Raw genomic sequence first — 19,318 nt, 5'->3', positions numbered from 1 at the left:
TGCACTCTTCTATAGAGTTGAATTATGTTCTGCGGTTTAGTGCGCTTTCTGAAAGTGCACAAAAACTCCTGCATGCTGCATCTTTGGTACACTTTCAGAAAGCAGCCTGTAAAAGTCTATGGTAAGTTGAGGGTGGACTGGGCTAAACGCTGCACTGGGTAGTACTCACATTAAGGACCCTACACATTGAAGGATGAATGCGTTTGTCCTTGAAACATATAATACTACTCAGTACAGAATTCAGGTTCGTCATGATCAACACAGAAATAAACATTCAAACTAGAAGAAAAAACAAAGTAATGCCAGAATATTACAATTTCAATAAATGTTTAATATATGCATTGTACGGTGGATTTGGGATGTTCTCCATGTTCAGTGGTTGTTAAAAAAAAAAAAAAACAGAACTTGGGGATGCAGGGCTGATTTTTGTCACCATCTAACCAATACACAGTCTCCATTTTCTATGGAATAAAACTGCAAGGGCTTCAAGTCATTTTCAAGTTCAATTTCTTTGCCTTTGATCTGAAAAGTTAAAAAGAAAATATTACATATTTAATACAGCCATTACCCTTTTTGATCCCAGAGCCATTTTTGAGCTTTTTTGTACACGTTTTAAAAAAATAATTTTTAGGTCTTTAGGATTAGTTAAAACACCAAATGTATATTTTCCAGAAGCAGAGACCCTGGAGAATAAAACAGAGGTAGTTCCAATTTTTTTATGTCACACTTTATTAATCCCAAATAAAAATTAAGACACAGTTATATTCAATGAAGACAACAACAAATCAATATATTACCCATTTTTGTAAACTATAAAAGAAGAGCTTGCACTGAGGCCAAAGTGACAAGAGGGCTCCTCTTGCGGCTGAGTACAAAGCACCCCTGAAGGTGGGAACAGGAAGTGCTGTGCCCAAAGAATCACGGGTTGCCTGATGCAGAGTAGCTTGATGAGCACAGTGGATGAGGCACTTGACCTTGCGGCAGTGTCAGCAGGGCAGAGGACACTCCAGATGGTCATGTGAATGCTGGATTGTGCCAGGGTACCAGCAGGACAGGCGTAACTCCAGATGCACAAGCAGATCTTCACAGGTGAGCAGAACAGGAGGCGGAGTCAGGAACCAAAGCCAGAATCATGCACAGTATGCCAGGAGCAGAAGCATAGTCAAAGATCTAGCCTAGGTCAGACACAGGAGGCAGGCAGTGAGCAAGTCCGTAGGCAAGCCAAGGACACAGGTGGTAAGCAAAGTCTGTGCAACAAGCCAGGGTCAGAGCCAGGAGATAAGCCAAGACAGGTCCAGGGGAAAGCCGAGTCAGCAACGGGAAATCCAAAAGAACAGCAACACAGAAGCACAGGGTAACAGGGGGCTGATGATCCCAATTGTACTGTCACGCTTTGCATGCACCATGGCGCATCTGAGTGCGACCTGAACAAACTGGCTTAAGCAGAGACACATTGAAAACTGGATGAATCTTATAAGAGCTCGGCAGAATCAGTTCAAATGTCACGGGGTTAACTTCCTTCTTGATTTTGAACCAATAAACCTTGGTCACAACTTTCAAGAAGGACGAGACAGTTTAAGGTTTGCTGTGGAAAGCCATACCTGCTACAACCTTCAGATCTGGATTCCTTCTTCTCTTCCCGTTATAAAATTTTTTATAATCCTCTTGTGCTTTCTGCATAGTTTCCTGGAGAATCCAGTAATTTTCTGCAATACAGGTACTGCTGCTTCCAGAGCAGTATTTGATAGGAAGGAAAGAAGCCATAATTCGCCCAGAATGGGGATTTTTTTGGTGGCAATATGGACAGAATTGTAAGCAAATTCGGCACATGGAAGCAAGGTTACCCAATTATATTGGGAAAAATGTAGAAAAACATTGCAGGTATTGTTCCGTCTGGTAATTACTCTGCAGGCGGTAAGCAAAAGACAGGCAGACCTCAATTTCCAAAACCTTGCAGAGAGCCTTCCAGAATCTAGAAGTGATATATGCTGGGCATTGCATAATCCAAACAGCATAACAAGTATTCAAAGTGCCCGAAGCAGGTTCGGAAAGCCATCTTCCATTCATCTTCCTAAAGGATGCAAATGAGGTTGTAAGAGCCACGTAATTCTAGTTCAGTGAAAATGATGGCTGTGTGGAACTTTTGAAATAATTCGAAGATGAGAGGAAGAGCGGTTCTTGATGGTGATCTTTTTGAGCTTTCAGCACCAGCTGGAGAAATGAGGAATGAATAAATCCATTTTCGAGATTTTCATCGATATATTGCCTCAGGGCTTCTAGCTTAGTCTCAGAGAGTAAATATTTGTCCAAAAGGAATCTCTGCTCCAGGCAACAATTCAATGGGGCAGTCATAAGGCCAGTGAAGTGGTAGTGTGTCAGCCTTTTATCTAAAATGTCCAGGAAGTCATTGTAGTCGAGGGAACATTCTGGCTGGTGTTGGAAGATGGTTGGACGGTGAGGCAACTTGCAGAGTTCCGAGATTCAGGATCAAAACAGTGCTGACGGCAGTATGCTGACTTGAAGGAAACTTCTTCCTTGGGCCAATCAATCAGTGGGTTGCGTGCCTTCAACCATGGAACTCCAAATAGCAGAAAACATAGGTGAGCACAGAACTGCAAAACAGAGGAATTCTTGGTGGCCAGAGTCTGTTAGGGTAAGGATGGGTAAAGTTTGACTGGCCCAGAACTGAGAATGGTGCCATCAGCCAAGTAATCATTAAGTCTTTACCCTAGCAAGCCAAGAAGCAATGTTCAGGAAGCAACTGCATGCACCTGAATCGATGATTTCCAGGAGCTTGGTTTTCTCTTCTGCCACCTGTAACGAAATTGGAAGAGCAATATAAGCTGAAGATGATCTAGAGACTTGGAAGTAAGCAGGGTTAACGGGCTTGGACTTACTGGACAGTTGCGTAAGAAGTGTCCGGCTCCACCGCAATAAAGACACAGATTAGCTTGCCGCTGATGCATCTTCTTGCAATGTATATGATAAAGTGCAGCGCTAAGTAAAACAATAAGAGATATAATCACAGTAGAATCCAAATAAGAATAAGTCTGTGGGTATATGGTAAGGTGAATCAAGAAGTGAGCAGAAATCAATATGCTGGTGCTCTGACAGAATGATAAGATTACACACTTACCAGATGCGCATAGGTTATACGCATTAATATAACCTCAGGACACTTAGGGTATGAGGTATGGTAGGTGTATGAAGATCATCCTTCAAGGAATGGGCAGCACAGCGGTCAATGGGTGAGGTCTTCTTAATCCAGAGGTCCCCTTTAGGATGGATAGGGTCAGTCACCTGCTTACAGGGATTCCTTTCCTCTGGATACTGGATCAACCTGGAAATCTCCACTGACTTCTGAAACTTAATGGCTCCAGAAGCCATAAAAAAGGTGGCCATGGTGTAGTATTTTCCTTGTAATTTTATTTATTTCATGAAATGGTAATACAGTAGTAAAAACAAGGTACACTGACCATTGACAAAGATGGCTTCCGGACCAGCTTGTGGCTCTGGCGGCGTGACGTCACAGTGTGTTGATTCCCTTAGGCCTTTCGTGCCACGCACGTCCTCAGAGGGGAGATCAACAATGCTATGACTAACGCTGTAGGTTTATATAGACCTAGCTCAAGCGCTCCCTGTCACCGCCATTTTGATGAAGGGCGAATAGTGTGCATGTGCGGTCACGTCCGCGCCATTTTGCTGTGGATCAAGAGTCACAACAAAATTATTATACTTTGCTGAACATTAGTATTATATAACAACAGGCAAACTGTGTATAGTTACTAATTAAAAACTCAACAAAGGTGCTTATTAGACTTATGTCCCTATTAGGGGAGCTAAAACAGAGAGGAAATAGTATATGTTTACATCATACTTAAAGGGGTAGTAATAAAAAGCTATAATCCCGTATGTTATGATAATTGTTCAAAATAAATATAATTGAATCTCATAAGGAGTAATCAGTATACTATTCAAAAAACGGGCCCCAACCACGTGTGCCGGCACAGGAATGTATTGCATCATATATTTGACATTTATGTCTTTTTCCAAACAGGCCTGAGGCTTACTGTTCCCCTCTTCACGCTTATTGTGCTTACTGCATTTCATACATGTGATATACGTATATCCATAGTATAATTTTTGGATTCCCTGTTCGGGATTCACCATTATGATATTGGTGTGAATTCATTATTCAATATTATGGTATACCTATGGTATAATTTTTGGATACACCTCTTTAGGGAAGTGTTTACCTATGTGTGTGTACTACAGAGATATTAGACTCTTGCAGTCACTTTTTCTGTTGCACATACATTTAGACCGGTCTTGATGTCATTTTATATGGTTTTAGGTCTGTGTGTTATTGTCTCATACTGAGGTGATGGTAAACCAGGGCAAATGCCCATATGTCATATTTATATCTGTGTAATAAAGCATAACTTTCGGAAAATTTTCTGAGTGTTACGGTCTGTTCATAATGTAGCCGCTTTTCTGTGAATCTCTTTTCACAAACCCCCCTTTTTTGAATGCCTTTTTTGGCTACTGAATGGAAACCAAATATTGGGTGACACGATAACTTAATTAACAACCTCTTAATAACTACCTATAGTGTAATCAGTATACTACCCTTAATGATGTATAAGTGATATAATATGTATTAAAAATCACTCTATAAAATTAATATTATATAAAAGGTGCAATTGCTACCCAATGTGTAAAAAAGGCCGGTGTCTAAAAAAGTTAGTAAAAGATCCATGTCAAAAATATGCGCTAAGGAACGTTCCGATAATCACGTGACTTCCTCAGGGCAACGTGTCGGTACGCAGTGACAGGACTTCCGCTGCGCGGTGACATCAGTTCCGGCGTGGGGGCCATCTTGGATCACCCAGAACCATGCACATACACCCATGATATGGGTAAAAGCTGGATTGTGCTATTTTACATGAGTGGGATTTTTCTTTGTTACTTGAATATTAAATTACTGATTTACACTATGGAGGATCTCTGTTTGTTTCTGCTATGATCCTCTGTGAGAGAACGACCAGTTGAGTTGGAGTACTAAAAGAGGATTGCGGATCTGTGGGGATTTCTAGGAGGGTCCATCTGGTGGTGATGAGGATATTCCTGTGAAAGTGTGGCTTAACCTTAAAAAGCGAGCTGGCCCTTGCGGTCATTGTAAGGAGGTGAGGGGGCATTTTGGCTAATTCTGGATTCATGGTTTGGCACTGGATTCGCAGCACGTTGGATTGAGTTTACACATGATTTGTGGAGCACTATTTAATATTATAAGTGCAGCGTATAGAGTTGGAGTGGACATTTATTCTCACTGAGTGTGTTTTTGTACACTTGCACTGTGTGTTTTATGTTCATATATATTTTTTGATTCCCCAAATTGAGTGAATCATCCAAATCTCCTAGATTGTAAGCTCGAAAGAGCAGGGCCCTTGATCCCCTCATGTTTTGCATTGTATTGGTATTGTTCTGTCACATGTTCTGTCTCCCTTTGTAATGTACAGCGCTGAGCGAACTATTGGCGCTTTATAAATACTGTATAATAATAAAAATAATAAAATGTAGTGTTTTGCACTTTATTATATTCACTTATTTATTTAATATTATTATACACGGTGTAATGAGTTATGTTTATAATTGTTTATAATTGTGATGTACATGTTAGTATTTACTTAGCGCTACACCAATTTATTTATTTATTTAGAGTGCTCTTTAAAGCCTTATTTAATGTTGTAGACATGCTCACGAAGGCGGTCTCTGAGTCTCCTCGTTGTCCGACCCACGTATTGTTTGTTGCAGGGACATTGGAGCATGTAGACCACATATCTACTGTTACAGGAGATAAAATTCTTTATTTTGTGTGATCTACCTGTAGTATTAGAGGTGAATGATTCTATTTTCCATTTTCTGATGTTATTACAAGTACAGTGGGGATCGAAAGTTTGGGCACCCTGCAAAAATCTCCAAAAGGCATCAAATTAAAGATTAGACATTCTTATAATATGTCAACAAAAGTTATATTTTATTTCCATCATTTACACTTTCAAAATAACAGAAAACAAAAAAATGGTGTCTGCAAAAGTTTGGGCACCCTGCAGAGTTAATATCTTGTACTGCCCCCTTTGGCAAGTATCACAGCTTGTAAATGCTTTTTGTAGCCAGCCAAGAGCCTTTCAATTCTTGTTTGAGGTATCTTTGCCCATTCTTCCTTACAAAAGTCTTCCAGTTCTTTGAGATTTCTGGGCTGTCTGTCACGCACTGCTCTTTTAAGGTCTATCCATAGATTTTCAATTATGTTGAGGTCAGGAGATTGTGAAGGCCATGGCAAAACCTTCAGTTTACGCCTCTTGATGTAATCCCCCGTAGATTTCGAGGTGTGTTTAGGATCAGTATCCATTTGTGGAAGCCATCCTCTTTAACTTCAGCTTTTTCACAGATGGCATCAAGTTACCATCCAAAATTTGCTGAAATTTTATTGAATCCATTTTTCCTTCTACTCGTGAGATGTTGTGTTGCAGCCTGTGCCACTGGCTGCAACACAACCCCAAAGCATGATTGATCCAACCCCATGCTTAACAGTTGGACAGAGGTTCTTTTCATTAAATTCTGTGCCCCTTCTTCTCCAAACGTACCTTTGCTCATTCCGGCCAAAAAGTTCAATTTTAACCTCATCGGTCCACAGAACTTGTTTCCAAAATGCATCAGGCTTGTCTATATGTTCATTTGCAAAGTTCAAACGATAATTTTTTGTGGTGAGGACATAGAAGAGGTTTTCTTCTGATGACTCTTCCATGAAGACCATATTTGTACAAGTATCTCTTTATAGTGGAATACAGTCAGGTCCATAAATATTGGGACATCTACAAAATTCTAACATTTTTGGCTCTATACACCACCACAATGGGTTTGAAATGAAACAAACAAGATGTGCTTTAACTGCAGACTGTCAGCTTTAATTTGAGGGTATTTACATCCAAATCAGGTGGACGGTGTAGGAATTACAACAGTTTGCATATGTGTCTCCCACTTGTTAAGGGACCAAAAGTAATGGGACAGAATAATAATCATAAATGAAACTTTCACTTTTTAATACTTGGTTGCAAATCCTTTGCAGTCAATTACAGCCTGAAGTCTGGAACGCATAGACATCACCAGACGCTGGGTTTCATCCCTGGTGATGCTCTGCCAGGTCTCTACTGCAACTGTCTTCAGTTCCTGCTTGTTCTTGGGGCATTTTCCCTTCAGTTTGGTCTTCAGCAAGTGAAATGCATGAACAATCGGATTCAGGTCAGGTGATTGACTTGGCCATTGCAAAACATTCCACTTCTTTCCCTTAAAAAACTCTTTGGTTGCTTTTGCAGTCATTGTCCATCTGCACTGTGAAGCGGCGTCCAATGAGTTCTGAAGCATTTGGCTGAATATGAGCAGATAATATTGCCCGATACACTTCAGAATTCAACCTGCTGCTTTTGTCAGCAGTCACATCATCAATAAATACAAGAGAACCAGTTCCATTGGCAGCCATACATGCCCACGCCATGACACTACCACCACCATGCTTCACTGATGAGGTGGTATGCTTAGGATCATGAGCAGTTCCTTTCCTTCTCCATACTCTTCTCTTCCCATCACTCTGGTACAAGTTGATCTTGGTCTCATCTGTCCATAGGATGTTGTTCCAGAACTGTGAAGGCTTTTTTAGATGTCGTTTGGCAAACTCTAATCTGGCCTTCCTGTTTTTGAGGCTCACCAATGGTTTACATCTTGTGGTGAACCCTCTGTATTCACTCTGGTGAAGTCTTCTCTTGATTGTTGACTTTGACACAGGTACACCTACCTCCTGGAGAGTGTTCTTGATCTGGCCAACTGTTGTGAAGGGTGTTTTCTTCACCAGGGAAAGAATTCTTCGGTCATTCACCACAGTTGTTTTTCGTGGTCTTCCGGGTCTTTTAGTGTTGCTGAGCTCACCGATGCGTTCCTTCTTTTTAGGAATGTTCCAAACAGTTGTTTTGGCCTCGCCTAATGTTTTTGCTATCTCTCTGATGGGTTTGTTTTGTTTTTTCAGCCTAATGATGGCTTGCTTCACTGATAGTGACAGCTCTTTGGATCTCATCTTGAGAGTTGACAGCGACAGATTCCAAATGCAAATAGCACACTTGAAATGAACTCTGGACCTTTTATCTGCTCATTGTAATTGGGATAATGAGGGAATAACACACACCTGGCCATGGAACAGCTGAGAAGCCAATTGTCCCATTACTTTTGGCCCCTTAACAAGCAGGAGGCACATACGCAAACTGTTGTAATTCCTACACCGTTCACCTGATTTGGATGTAAATACCCTCAAATTAAAGCTGACAGTCTGCAGTTAAAGCACATCTTGTTCGTTTCATTTCAAATCCATTGTGGTGGTGTATAGAGCCAAAAATGTTAGAATTGTGTCGATGTCCCAATATTTATGGACCTGACTGTAGTGTACCACGACTCCAGTGTCTGCCAGATCTTTCTGGAGGGATCGTGCAGTCAAACGTGGGTTTTGAATTGTTTTTCTCACAATCCTGCGAGCTGTTCTGTCTGATATTTTTCTTGGTCTTCCAGATCTTGCTTTAACTTCCACTGTTCCTGATGACTGCCATTTCTTAATTACATTCCGAACAGAGGATATCGACATCTGAAAATGCTTTGCTATCTTCATATAGCCTTCTCCAGCTTTGTGAGCGTCAACTATTTTCAGTTTCAGTTTTCTAGACAACTGCTTAGAAGAACCCATGGTGCTGATTGTTGGGGCAAGGTCAGATGAGTCTGGGCATTTAAAACCTTTGAGATTGACATAACCTGGTCTTCCCAGATGATGATTGAGAACAATCCATGACACTGGCAGGTCTCAGCTTTGAAAAGGGGGCAGTGCATGCTATAAATTCTGCAGGGTGCCCAAACTTTTGCAGACGCAATTTTTTTGTTTTCTGTTATTTTGAAAGTGTAAATGATGGAAATAAAATCTAACTTTTGTTGACATATTATAAGAATGTCTAATCTGTAATTTGATGCCTTTTGGAGATTTTTCCATCTTTCCTTGGCTTCTTTATGCACATTAATACAAATTTTTAGCTGGGGTGCCCAAACTTTCGATCCCCACTGTACATATAACACATCTGTTACATGGATGGAAACCATTTAAATCAGAAAACAATGAAATCGTTTTGGGTGGGTCTACGATATTAGGCGCTAAGTGGTGTCTAATGGCTGTAGCTTTACGAAAAACTATTTCTGGTTTCTCAGGTAGAATGTTTGAAAGTATCGGGTCTGTTTTTAAAATATCCCAGTTCTTTTTGATGATCCCACTAATAGCCCTATGCTGCATTGAATACGTGGTAATAAAAGGACAGACATGGGTTTGTGCTGTTCTTACCGTATTAGTCAGCTTTTCATTTCTACCTAAATCAGCCACAGCATTCAGAGTGTTATCTAGAGTAATCTCGTTGTAGCATTTCTCTAGAAATCTATTTTTGAGAATCAAGGCTTGTGAGTGATAATCATCTATATTAGTACAATTTCTACGGATTCTCATGAACTGACCCTTTGGAATATTCACCAGCCACGATGTGTGGTGGCAGCTATCCACAGGAATATAGCTATTGCGGTCTGTTTTAAAAAAAAAAGATTTAGCAGTGATTTTTCCGTTATAGTTCATTAGGGTAAGGTCCAGGAAATGAATCTGTAGTTTACTAAAAGTATAAGTCAGGCTAATATTAATTAAGATTATTGTTATTTAAAGTGCTGAAAAAATTTGTCAAAGATTGCTCATCTCTGTTTCACAGAAGAAGGATATCCTCAATATACCTTTTGTATAATAACAGTTCTGACTTCCTCCCAGTAAGCCATAAAGAGATTTGCTAAGCTTGGGGCAAATTTGGCCCCCATGGTTACTCCTTTAATTTGCAAGTAGTATTCCTTGTTGAACCAGAAGTAGTTTTTGGTCATTGCAAAATCTTTTTGTGCCGTGGGTAAAGTGCTGTAATGCGTAAGGAAGAAATCTGCAGCTTCCATGCCATCCTTATGACTAATATTGGTATAAAGGGATGCCACATCGGCAGTAACAAGATATGTGGTTGATAAGATGACATCCTTCACTGCATTTAAAACCTGTTTTGTATCCCGAAGATAAGAAGGTGTCTGTATTACAAGTGGCTGTAGAAAATGATCGATATATTCACCGATTTTTGAACACAAAGACCCTATGCCACTGACAATTGGTCTGCCTGCAGGTTTAACCACTTGCCTACCGGGCACTTATACCCCCTTCTTTACCAGGCCAATTTTCAGCTTTCAGCGCTGTCGCACTTTGATTGACAATTGCGCAGTCATGCAAGATTATACCCATATGACATTTTTATCATTTTTTTCTCACAAATAGAGATTTCTTTTGGTGGTATTTAATCGCCGCTGGGCGCTTTACTTTTTGCGCTATAAACAAAAAAATGCAAAAATTTGAAAAAAAAAAGTTTCTTTGTTTCTATTATAAAATTTTTCAAACAGGTAATTTTTCTTCTTCACTGATGTGCGTTGATGAGGCAGCACTGATGGGCACTGATAGGCAGCACTGAAGGGCACTGATAAGCAGCACTAATGAGGTGGCACTGATAGGCAGCACTAATGAGGTGTCACGGATAGGTGGCACTGATGATGGGTACTGATAGACAGCACTGATAGGTGGCACTGACTGGCATCACTGCTGGGCACTGACTGGTGGCACAGCTAGGCATTGACTGGTGCAACTGCTGGGCACTGACTGGCAGCACTGCTGGGCTGCATTGATGGGCACTGGTGGGTGGCACTGGTGGGTGGCACTGCTGGGTACAAGCAGGTGGCACTTCTGGGTACAGGTAGGTGGCACTGGTGGCCACTGCTGGGCACAGGTGGGTGGCACTGCTGGGCACAGGTGGGCGGAGCTGGTGGGTGGCGCTGCTGGGCACCGATCATCAGGGCACTGATCATCAGTGCCCTGATGATTGGTGCCGATCCCTGCTCTGACAACTGCTGGTTCTCGGCAGTACTTTCCTCATGCTCTGACAGCGTAAGGAAAGTGCAGCCGAGAACCGGCAATTGCATTTCCCGGTGATCAGCGTGTCATTTGACACGGCTGATCATGTGGTAAAAGGCCGCTGTGATTGGCCTTTTACCACATCACATGATCAGCTGTGTCCGTAGGAGAGGGCGTTCTGGGAGGATGTCATATGATGCCCTCCCAGAACTGGCCGGCCGCAGTGTAGCCGTCATTCAGCTATCTGCGGTTGGCAAGTAGTTAAATCGGGTCTTTGTGAATCTTAGGTAAAATATAAAATACAGTTAGTTTAGGTGCAACTGGACATAAAAACGCTTTTTCTTTTTTATTTAAAATCTTATTTTCAAAACCAAGTTTAATAATATGCTTAAGAGAGCGCTTAAAACCTGGAAGAGGGTCCTTGGGAAGGAGAGAATAAGTGGTTTTATCACTTAAAATATTAAGTACCTCTGAAATATAATCACTCTTTACTCCTTATGAGATTCAATTATATTTATTTTGAACAATTATCATAACATACTGGATTATAGCTTTTTATTACTACCCCTTTAAGTATGATGTAAACATATACTGATCGGTTTGCATCGGTTATTATACCTTTTTCTTTTTATATTTCTTCTCTGTTTTAGACTTAACAGGGACATAAGTCTAATAAGCACCTTTGGTGAGTTTTTAATTAGTAACTATACACAGTTGCCGACTGTTATATAATACTAATGTTCAGCAAAGTATAATAACTTTGCTGTGACTCTTGATCCACAACAAAATGGCGCGGACGTGACCGCGCATGCGCACTATTCACCCTTCGACAAAATGGCGGCGACACGGAGTGCGTGCGCTGGGTCTATATAAACCTACAGCGTTAGTCATAGCAGTGTTGATCTCCTCTCTGAGGACATGCGTGGCACGAAAGGCCTAAGGGAATCAACACGCTGTGACGTCACGCCCCCGGAGCCACGTGCTGGTCCGGCAGCCATCTTTGTCAATGGTCAGTGTACCTTGTTTTTACCACTGTATTACCATTTTGTGAAATAAATAAAATTACAAGGAAAATACTACACCATGGGCACCTTTTTTATGGCTTCTTTATGGAGCCATTAAGTTTCAGAAGTCAGTGGAGATTTCCAGGTTGAAGAGTTTCCAGAGGAAAGGAATCCAGAGGAAAGGAATCCCTGTAAGCAGGTGACTGACCCTATCCATCCTAAAGGGGACCTCTGGATTAAGAAGACCTCACCCATTGACCGCTGTGCTGCCCATTCCTTGAAGGATGATCTTCATACACCTACCATACCTCATACCCTAAGTGTCCTGAGGTGGATATATTAATGCGTATACCCTATGTGCATCTGGTAAGTTTGCAATCTTATCATTCCTTCAGAGCACCAGCATATTGATTTCTGCTCACTTCTGGATTCACCTTACCATATACCCACAGACTTATTCTTATTTGGATTCTACTGTGATTATATCTCTTATTGTTTTACTTAGCGCTGCACTTTATCATATACATTGTACTTTGGAGGTTTCATTTGGTTACCTGACTGTATCAGCTGCTATATTGGAGAGCGCTCAATTTGTTTCTGACTATTGTTTCATCTTCTTGCAAGGTGCACCAGATTGCTCTGCATAGGTTCTCCTTCTGAGGCAGAAGCTGTGGTGGTGATAGGTATAGGCGGAGGTGTAGCTGGTACCTTGGGCAGCATCCAAGTGGGTCTGTAAGCACACGTCTTTTCCAACCATCACTCCACAGGCGTCTATCGAGTTGAACAGCCAGGTAACTGAGACCTTCTAATGTAGCAGGAGCCTCAACTCTGGCCAGTTGGTCCTTGAAGGGTTCAGAGAAACCAAGCCAGTACTAGCACTTGAGAATGACCGCATTCCACCCCATATCTCAGACCACTTACAGAAGTCCACAGTATAGTCCTCCACGGGGAGTCGTCCCTGCTGAAGGAATTGAAGAGCAACTTAAGCAGTAGGCACGTGTTACGGGGCTTCATAAAGTTGCGCTGTTGTGTCAAAAAAAGAGGAAACAGAATTGAAACAAACAAAAATATAAAACTTTTCCCTTTCACAAATAAATAACAATAAAATAAAAATAGAAATACAAACAACATAAAAAATATAAAAAACATAAAAATTGTCCAAAATATCCAAAATTCAAAAATAGTCCCCACAGGTGTAAATAATGATTTTTCTTTCTTCTTTCATCAAAAACTCCTTCTCAATACCCGCAAATCCTGATGACAGTACACCTCAAAAAGAAAAAACTTGACATAGTGTCATACCTTTTAAATAATACAACACACGTGCCACTCACTGTGCAGCATGCAAAAATCTTTATATATGATCGCGATCGCACTTCCGGTCAGCGTCGATACGTCTGACGTCACGTGCTCTGACGCGTTTCGTCACTTCCTATGACTTTTTCAGAAGACCCCAACGTATCGACGCTGACCGGAAGTGCGATCGCGGCCATCTTGGAAGTGGGAACATGTGGCTAATGTTTCCCTGAATCTGTCTACACTTGTATCCCTGTGAGGAGGAGCTATTTCACCCAAATTTTATGTGAGTTACCAATTAAAGGAGGATATTTTATATACACTATCTGTGACTGTGGATTTTCTTGAGGATAATGGAAGAAAAACCCTAGTATTGGATGAAATCGTTATGAGGAGAAACTAACCCAGAGTGGTGCTATGCCTTGATGTTTCTTATATAGGGTAATTACCCATCAGCATATGAGTTGGAGAGTGTTGTTTTGGGTTTAGGTGATCACTGATATATACAGGGTGTGGTGATACACACTTGCAGTGATAAGTTGGAGTTGCTTTTACACATTGTGTTTATGACACTATTTTATGTGAGTGTGTTTCACTTATATCTATATTCACTATAGAATATTTACATGTGTATAGATACTCGTTTATGGAGTATACACATATATAAAGATTTTTGCATGCTGCACAGTGAGTGGCACGTGTGTTGTATTATTTAAAAGGTATGACACTATGTCAAGTTTTTTCTTTTTGAGGTGTACTGTCATCAGGATTTGCGGGTATCGAGAAGGAGTTTTTTGATGAAAGAAGAAAGAAAAATCATTATTTACACCTGTGGGGACTATTTTTGAATTTTGGATATTTTGGACAATTTTTATGTTTTTTATGTTGTTTGTATTTCTATTTTTATTTTATTGTTATTTATTTGTGAAAGGGAAAAGTTTTATTTTTTTGTTTAATTAGCCTTCAAGGGTGGAGGTGGATAACTTTTCTGGGGTATTATAGGGTGATTTGTCGCTGTGTATAAATATAAGAATTGAAACAAAATCTTTTGCTCCAGCAAGTGGTGGGCCCAGGATTGAGGTTCATCAGAAAGAAGGAAGATAAGTCCCACCTTCACAGTTTCTATAGAGAAGGCTTGGCTAGAGTGCCAGGTACAATTGGAAGGCATTCTTGCAGGCCCTAAACTTCCTTCGCTCACCTGAAAAGCGTTCAGAAACTCTAGTTTCTGGAGGAGCTACCAACAATGCACGTTAAACATGCTTGAGCTAGAGTAGCTGAAGAAGCTATGGCAGGCGGGCTCTGGTCTGTGGGAGTGGCAGACTCAGTGAGGTTTTGCAGGCGGCATTCTAACTGGAAGTATCCATCTTGCATATGTTTCACCGTCTGGGTGAGAGCAGTGACTTGCTGGCACAAAGCATTTAACAGGGAAGCACCTCTTTTGGTCTTGGACATAGTGGCTGCCTGATACTGTCACAAACCTAGTCGGAGGCCGAATGTGACATAAGGGCTTCCCTTGCGGCTGAGTGCAGAGCACCCTGAAGGTGGGAAGAGGAAGTGCTGCACCCAAAGAAGCACAGGTTACTTGCTGTAGAGTAGCCTGATGAGCAGAGTAGATGAGGCAGTTGGAAGGGACTTGTGGTGGTATCAGCTGAGCAGAGGACACTCCAGATGGGCAGGTGAAGTCTGGCTACCAGCCGGACAGGCGGAACTCCAGATGTACAGTCAGATCTTGACAGGTGAGCAGAACAGGAGGCGGTATCAGGAACCAAAGCAGGAATCGTGCACTTTAGGTCAGTCAGGAGCAGAAGCATAGCCAAAGATCTAGCCGAGGTCAGACACAGGAGGCAGGCAGTAAGCAATGTCCATGTAACAAGCCGGGGTCAGAGCCAGGAGACAAGCCAAGACAGGTCCAGGGGCAAGCCGAGTCAGCAATGGGAAATCCAAAAGAACAGCAACACAGAAGCACAGGGTAACAGGGGGCTGACGATCATCCAGCAACTTGTACTCCAGAGTGCTGACTCTAAATAGGCCACTGGGCGTGAGGAACTGTTATGCTTTGAGTGCGCCATGGTGCATCTGCGTGCACTATGCATGCGCACAGGTGTGCGCGCAATGCCTGCACACATTTCTGCGCAAATTAGAGTAGCCATACTGAGTTTTGGCGGATGTGCCCTTTCTTCTGCAGTTCACCCTCAGATACTCAACATATCAAGCTTTAAATATGTGTGTGCCTGCAAAACAACAGTATGCTATATTTTCAATAGATGCTTTAAAAGCCCCTACAGGTCATTAGTTTCGAGTAAACTGTGACAACACTTCCCTCTTACTGCCCACGTAATCTTTCAGTTTCGGTGCTGTCACACTGTGAATGACAATTACTCAGTCATGCAACACTGCACCCAAATGCAATTTTTATAATTTTTTGAGACAGAGCTTTCTTATGGTGGTATTTAATAATTTAAGCAAAAAAATAAAAAACATTTTGAAAAAAACACATTTTTGTTAGTTTCTGGTATAACATTTTGCAAATAAATTCTTTTTCTTCATAAAGTTTGCCAAAATGCTACTTTTTTGGTAAAATAACTCAAATCAGTGTATATTATTTAATCTGTGTGAAAGTTATGGAGTCAACAAACTATGGTATATTTATTTGAAAATTGATCAGCCCTGATGTACTGACTGCCTATCTCTTGAGGCCCTAAAATACCAAGATAGTACATATAATCCCAAATGACCCCTTTTTGGAAAGTAGACAGTTAAAAAAACTACCATGCCTTTTCCTAAATAGTTTGGAGTTGTAATTTTTTTGTCACAATTTAGTCACAATTAAGAAATTACAAGTTATTTCTTGCACGCGGCATAGGCATTCTTATAATTACCCCTCAAAACATGGTATGTCTTCTGAGAATGGGAATACATGTGAGACTTTTTCCACTTTTTCCACAGCTTAGGTTCAAGGATCCAAAATCCAAGGGGCACCTTTGGGCTTTCAGGGAGCATAAATTACTCATAAATCACGCATCTAATTTTCTGACTACCCATCACATTTTTGGAGGCCCTGGAGCACCAGGACAGTGGAAACGCCCCCAAAATGCCCCATTTTGGAAAGCAAACACCTTTCTATTTTCTGAAATACATAGTGAGCCTTTGGAAAATGTCATTCTTTTGACACAAATTTTTGGAAAATGCAGGAAAGAAAATTATTATTTTTTTTACACAAAGTTGTCAATTAATAAGATATTTCTAATACACATCATAGGCATAGAATTACACCCCAGAACACATTCTGCTACTCCTCCCATGTATGATGATACCATATACAACAATACAATATTCGTGAGACTTTCTCACAGAGAGGACCAAAGTCAAAGAAACACCATCAGGAATTTTAGGGGCATAAATTACACATCTAATTTCCTGACTAGTGATCAAATTTTTGAAGGCCCTAGAGCACCAAGACTGTAAAAACACCCACACAATGACCACATTTTTTAAAGAAAACACCAAGGTATTTTTTAAGAGGCATAATGAGTCTATTGAAGACTCCATTGTTTTGCCACAAGTTTTTGGAAAATGCAGAAAGAAAATGTAACTTAATTTTTTACACAAAGTTGTCAATTTATTAAAATATTTCTCACACACAGCAACTTCTCTTTTAAGCTGGCCATAGATGGATTGAAATCGGTTCGATGTAAAAAGAAGTATGGCTTTCATCTTTCTGCAGCTCCAAACTCTGGAGTGGATCCCAATTTTGGAATCGGGATCTTTCTCAAGCCTGGACCGGCTGAGTGACGACAACCAACAGCAGGCTTCAGCCCACTGAGTACAAAATTAACTGCACCCTTGTGATCCACAGGAGAAGTACAGCCAAAAGAGCTTTGGCTGTACTTCTCCTTTAAGTCCTCCAAATGTTGTAAATCCTACCTCATATTATTTCTTGTGCTGTTTGCATTGTTACATGCAACATAATGAGGGACATGGGCTATGTTAAACTTTGGTTGTGAAATGAGTATGGTTTTCCCTGGATCAAAATGTGTCAAATAGTATGTTAAAGTTCTGTTTTACATTAAAGTGGTTTTAAAGTCCAGGTGTTTTTTCCCCTGAATTAAGGCTAAAAAACACCCTACTGCTTGCCACCCCCCCCTCCCCCAATATTTACCTGACACCTTTCAAGATCCAGCGCTGTCCCCACCACCAGCCTCACTCTCCTCTCTTCCTGGATTCATACAGTGAAGGAAATAAGTATTTGATCCCCTGCTGATTTTGAATGTTTGCCCACTCACGAAGAAATGATCAGTCTAAAAATCGAGTGGTGTATTGTAACACAGAGACAGAATAGCAACAAAAAATTCGAAATGCATGTCTAACAAATTTTGCACTGATTTGTATGTTCATGAGGGAAATACTTATTTAATACCCTATCATTCAGCAGGATTTCTGGCTACCAGGTGTCTTTCATACAGGTAACAAGCTGAGATTAGAAGCAGTCTCTTAAAGACTCCCTGCTAACCTCATTTTGTTACCTGTATAAAAGACACCCGTCCACAGGAGCAATCAAACAATCAGATTCCAAACTCTCCACCATGGCAAAGACCAAAGAGCTATCCAAGGATGTTAGGGACAAGATTGTAGACTTACACAAGGCTGGACTGGGCAACAAAACTATCGCCAATTGCTTGGTGAGAAGGTGACAACAGTTGGTGCAATCATTCACAAATGGAAGAAACACAAAACAACTGTTCGTCTCCCTAGGTCTGGTGCACCATGCAAGATCTCACCTCGTGGAGTGTCAGTGATCATGAGAACAGACGTGAGGATCTTGTCAATGATCTCCAGGCAGCTGAGACCACAGTCACCAAGAAAACAATTGGTAACACACTGCGCCGACAAGGATTGAAATTCTGTAGTGCCCGCAAGGTCCCTCTACTCAAGAAAGAACATGTCCGGACCGTCTGAAGTTTGCCACTGAACATCTGAATGATGCAGAGGAGGACTGGTTGAAAGTGTTGTGATCAGATGAGACCAAAATCAAGCTCTTTGGTTTCAACTCAACTTGCCATTTTTGGAGGTGGAGGAATGCTGCCTATGACTCCAAGAACACCATCCCAACTGTCAAACATGGTGGTGGAAACATTCTGCGTTGAGGGTGTTTTTCTGCTAAGGGGACATGACAACTGCACCACATCAAAGGGACGATGGACAGGGCAATGCAAGTCAAATCTTGGGTGAGAACCTTCTTCCCTCAGTCAGGGCATTGAAAATGGGTCGTGGATGGGTGTTCCAGCATGACAATGACCCAAAACACATGGCCAAGGCAACAAAGGATTGGCTCAAGAAGAAGCACATTAAGGTCATGGAGTGGCATAGCCAGTCTCCAGACCTTAATCCGAATGAAAATCTGTGGAGGGAGCTGAATGTTCAAGTTGCCAAACATCAGCCACCAAACTATAATGACTTGGAGAGGATCTGACAAGAGGAGTGGCCAACTACAGGAAACGTCTGACCTCTGTGATTGCCAACAAGAGATTTGCCATCAAGTACTAAGTCATGTTTTGTTATTGTACTACTCTGGGGGAGTGATCAGGGATTTTTATTTTACACTTTGCTTTGCAGGAGCAATAAAGATTATTGCTTCTACAATGCATTGCTTACTTTGAACTGTCATGAATGGGTTAAGTTCATGACCGTTCAAAATACTAGTGATTGGCTACAGCTGATCACATTGGTACAGGGTGCTGTGATTGGTACCATGTGAGAGCTGTAGGCCAATCACAGTTCACTAGAGAGGGAAGCAAAGCTGTTATGAATCAGACTATGCGATCACATGAGCACAATGTCGGCAAAGCTGTTATAAACATAACAGTTTTGCCGACGTTGTGCTCATGTGATCGCATAGCAGTCACATGACCACCGGGTCCCCGTTTGCTTGGGGGGAACACAGTGCCCCCTGTGTTAATACAGG

At 41.3% G+C, this 19,318-nt stretch overlaps 1 protein-coding gene across 3 annotated transcripts in view; it reads right to left on the bottom strand.

Annotated features, from left to right (window-relative positions):
- Positions 1 to 310: 310 nt before the first annotated feature.
- The window catches only part of TBCE (tubulin folding cofactor E), a 505,807-nt gene continuing 486,799 nt past the window's right edge, over positions 311 to 19,318 (bottom strand). For all 3 annotated transcript variants that reach the window (XM_089690000.1, XM_089690001.1, XM_089690002.1), the window contains one exon: positions 311 to 522. In XM_089690000.1, coding sequence (XP_089546126.1) covers positions 430 to 522 — 93 coding nt within the window. In that variant the 3' untranslated portion in view covers positions 311 to 429. The remainder of the gene's footprint in view (positions 523 to 19,318) is intronic.

The sequence above is a fragment of the Staurois parvus genome, unplaced genomic scaffold (assembly GCF_062004578.1).
Source record: "Staurois parvus isolate SC_StPar_1 unplaced genomic scaffold, SC_StPar_1.0 ptg000509l, whole genome shotgun sequence".
Lineage (NCBI taxonomy): Eukaryota > Metazoa > Chordata > Amphibia > Anura > Ranidae > Staurois > Staurois parvus.
This window is presented reverse-complemented; position numbering and strand designations above follow the sequence as displayed.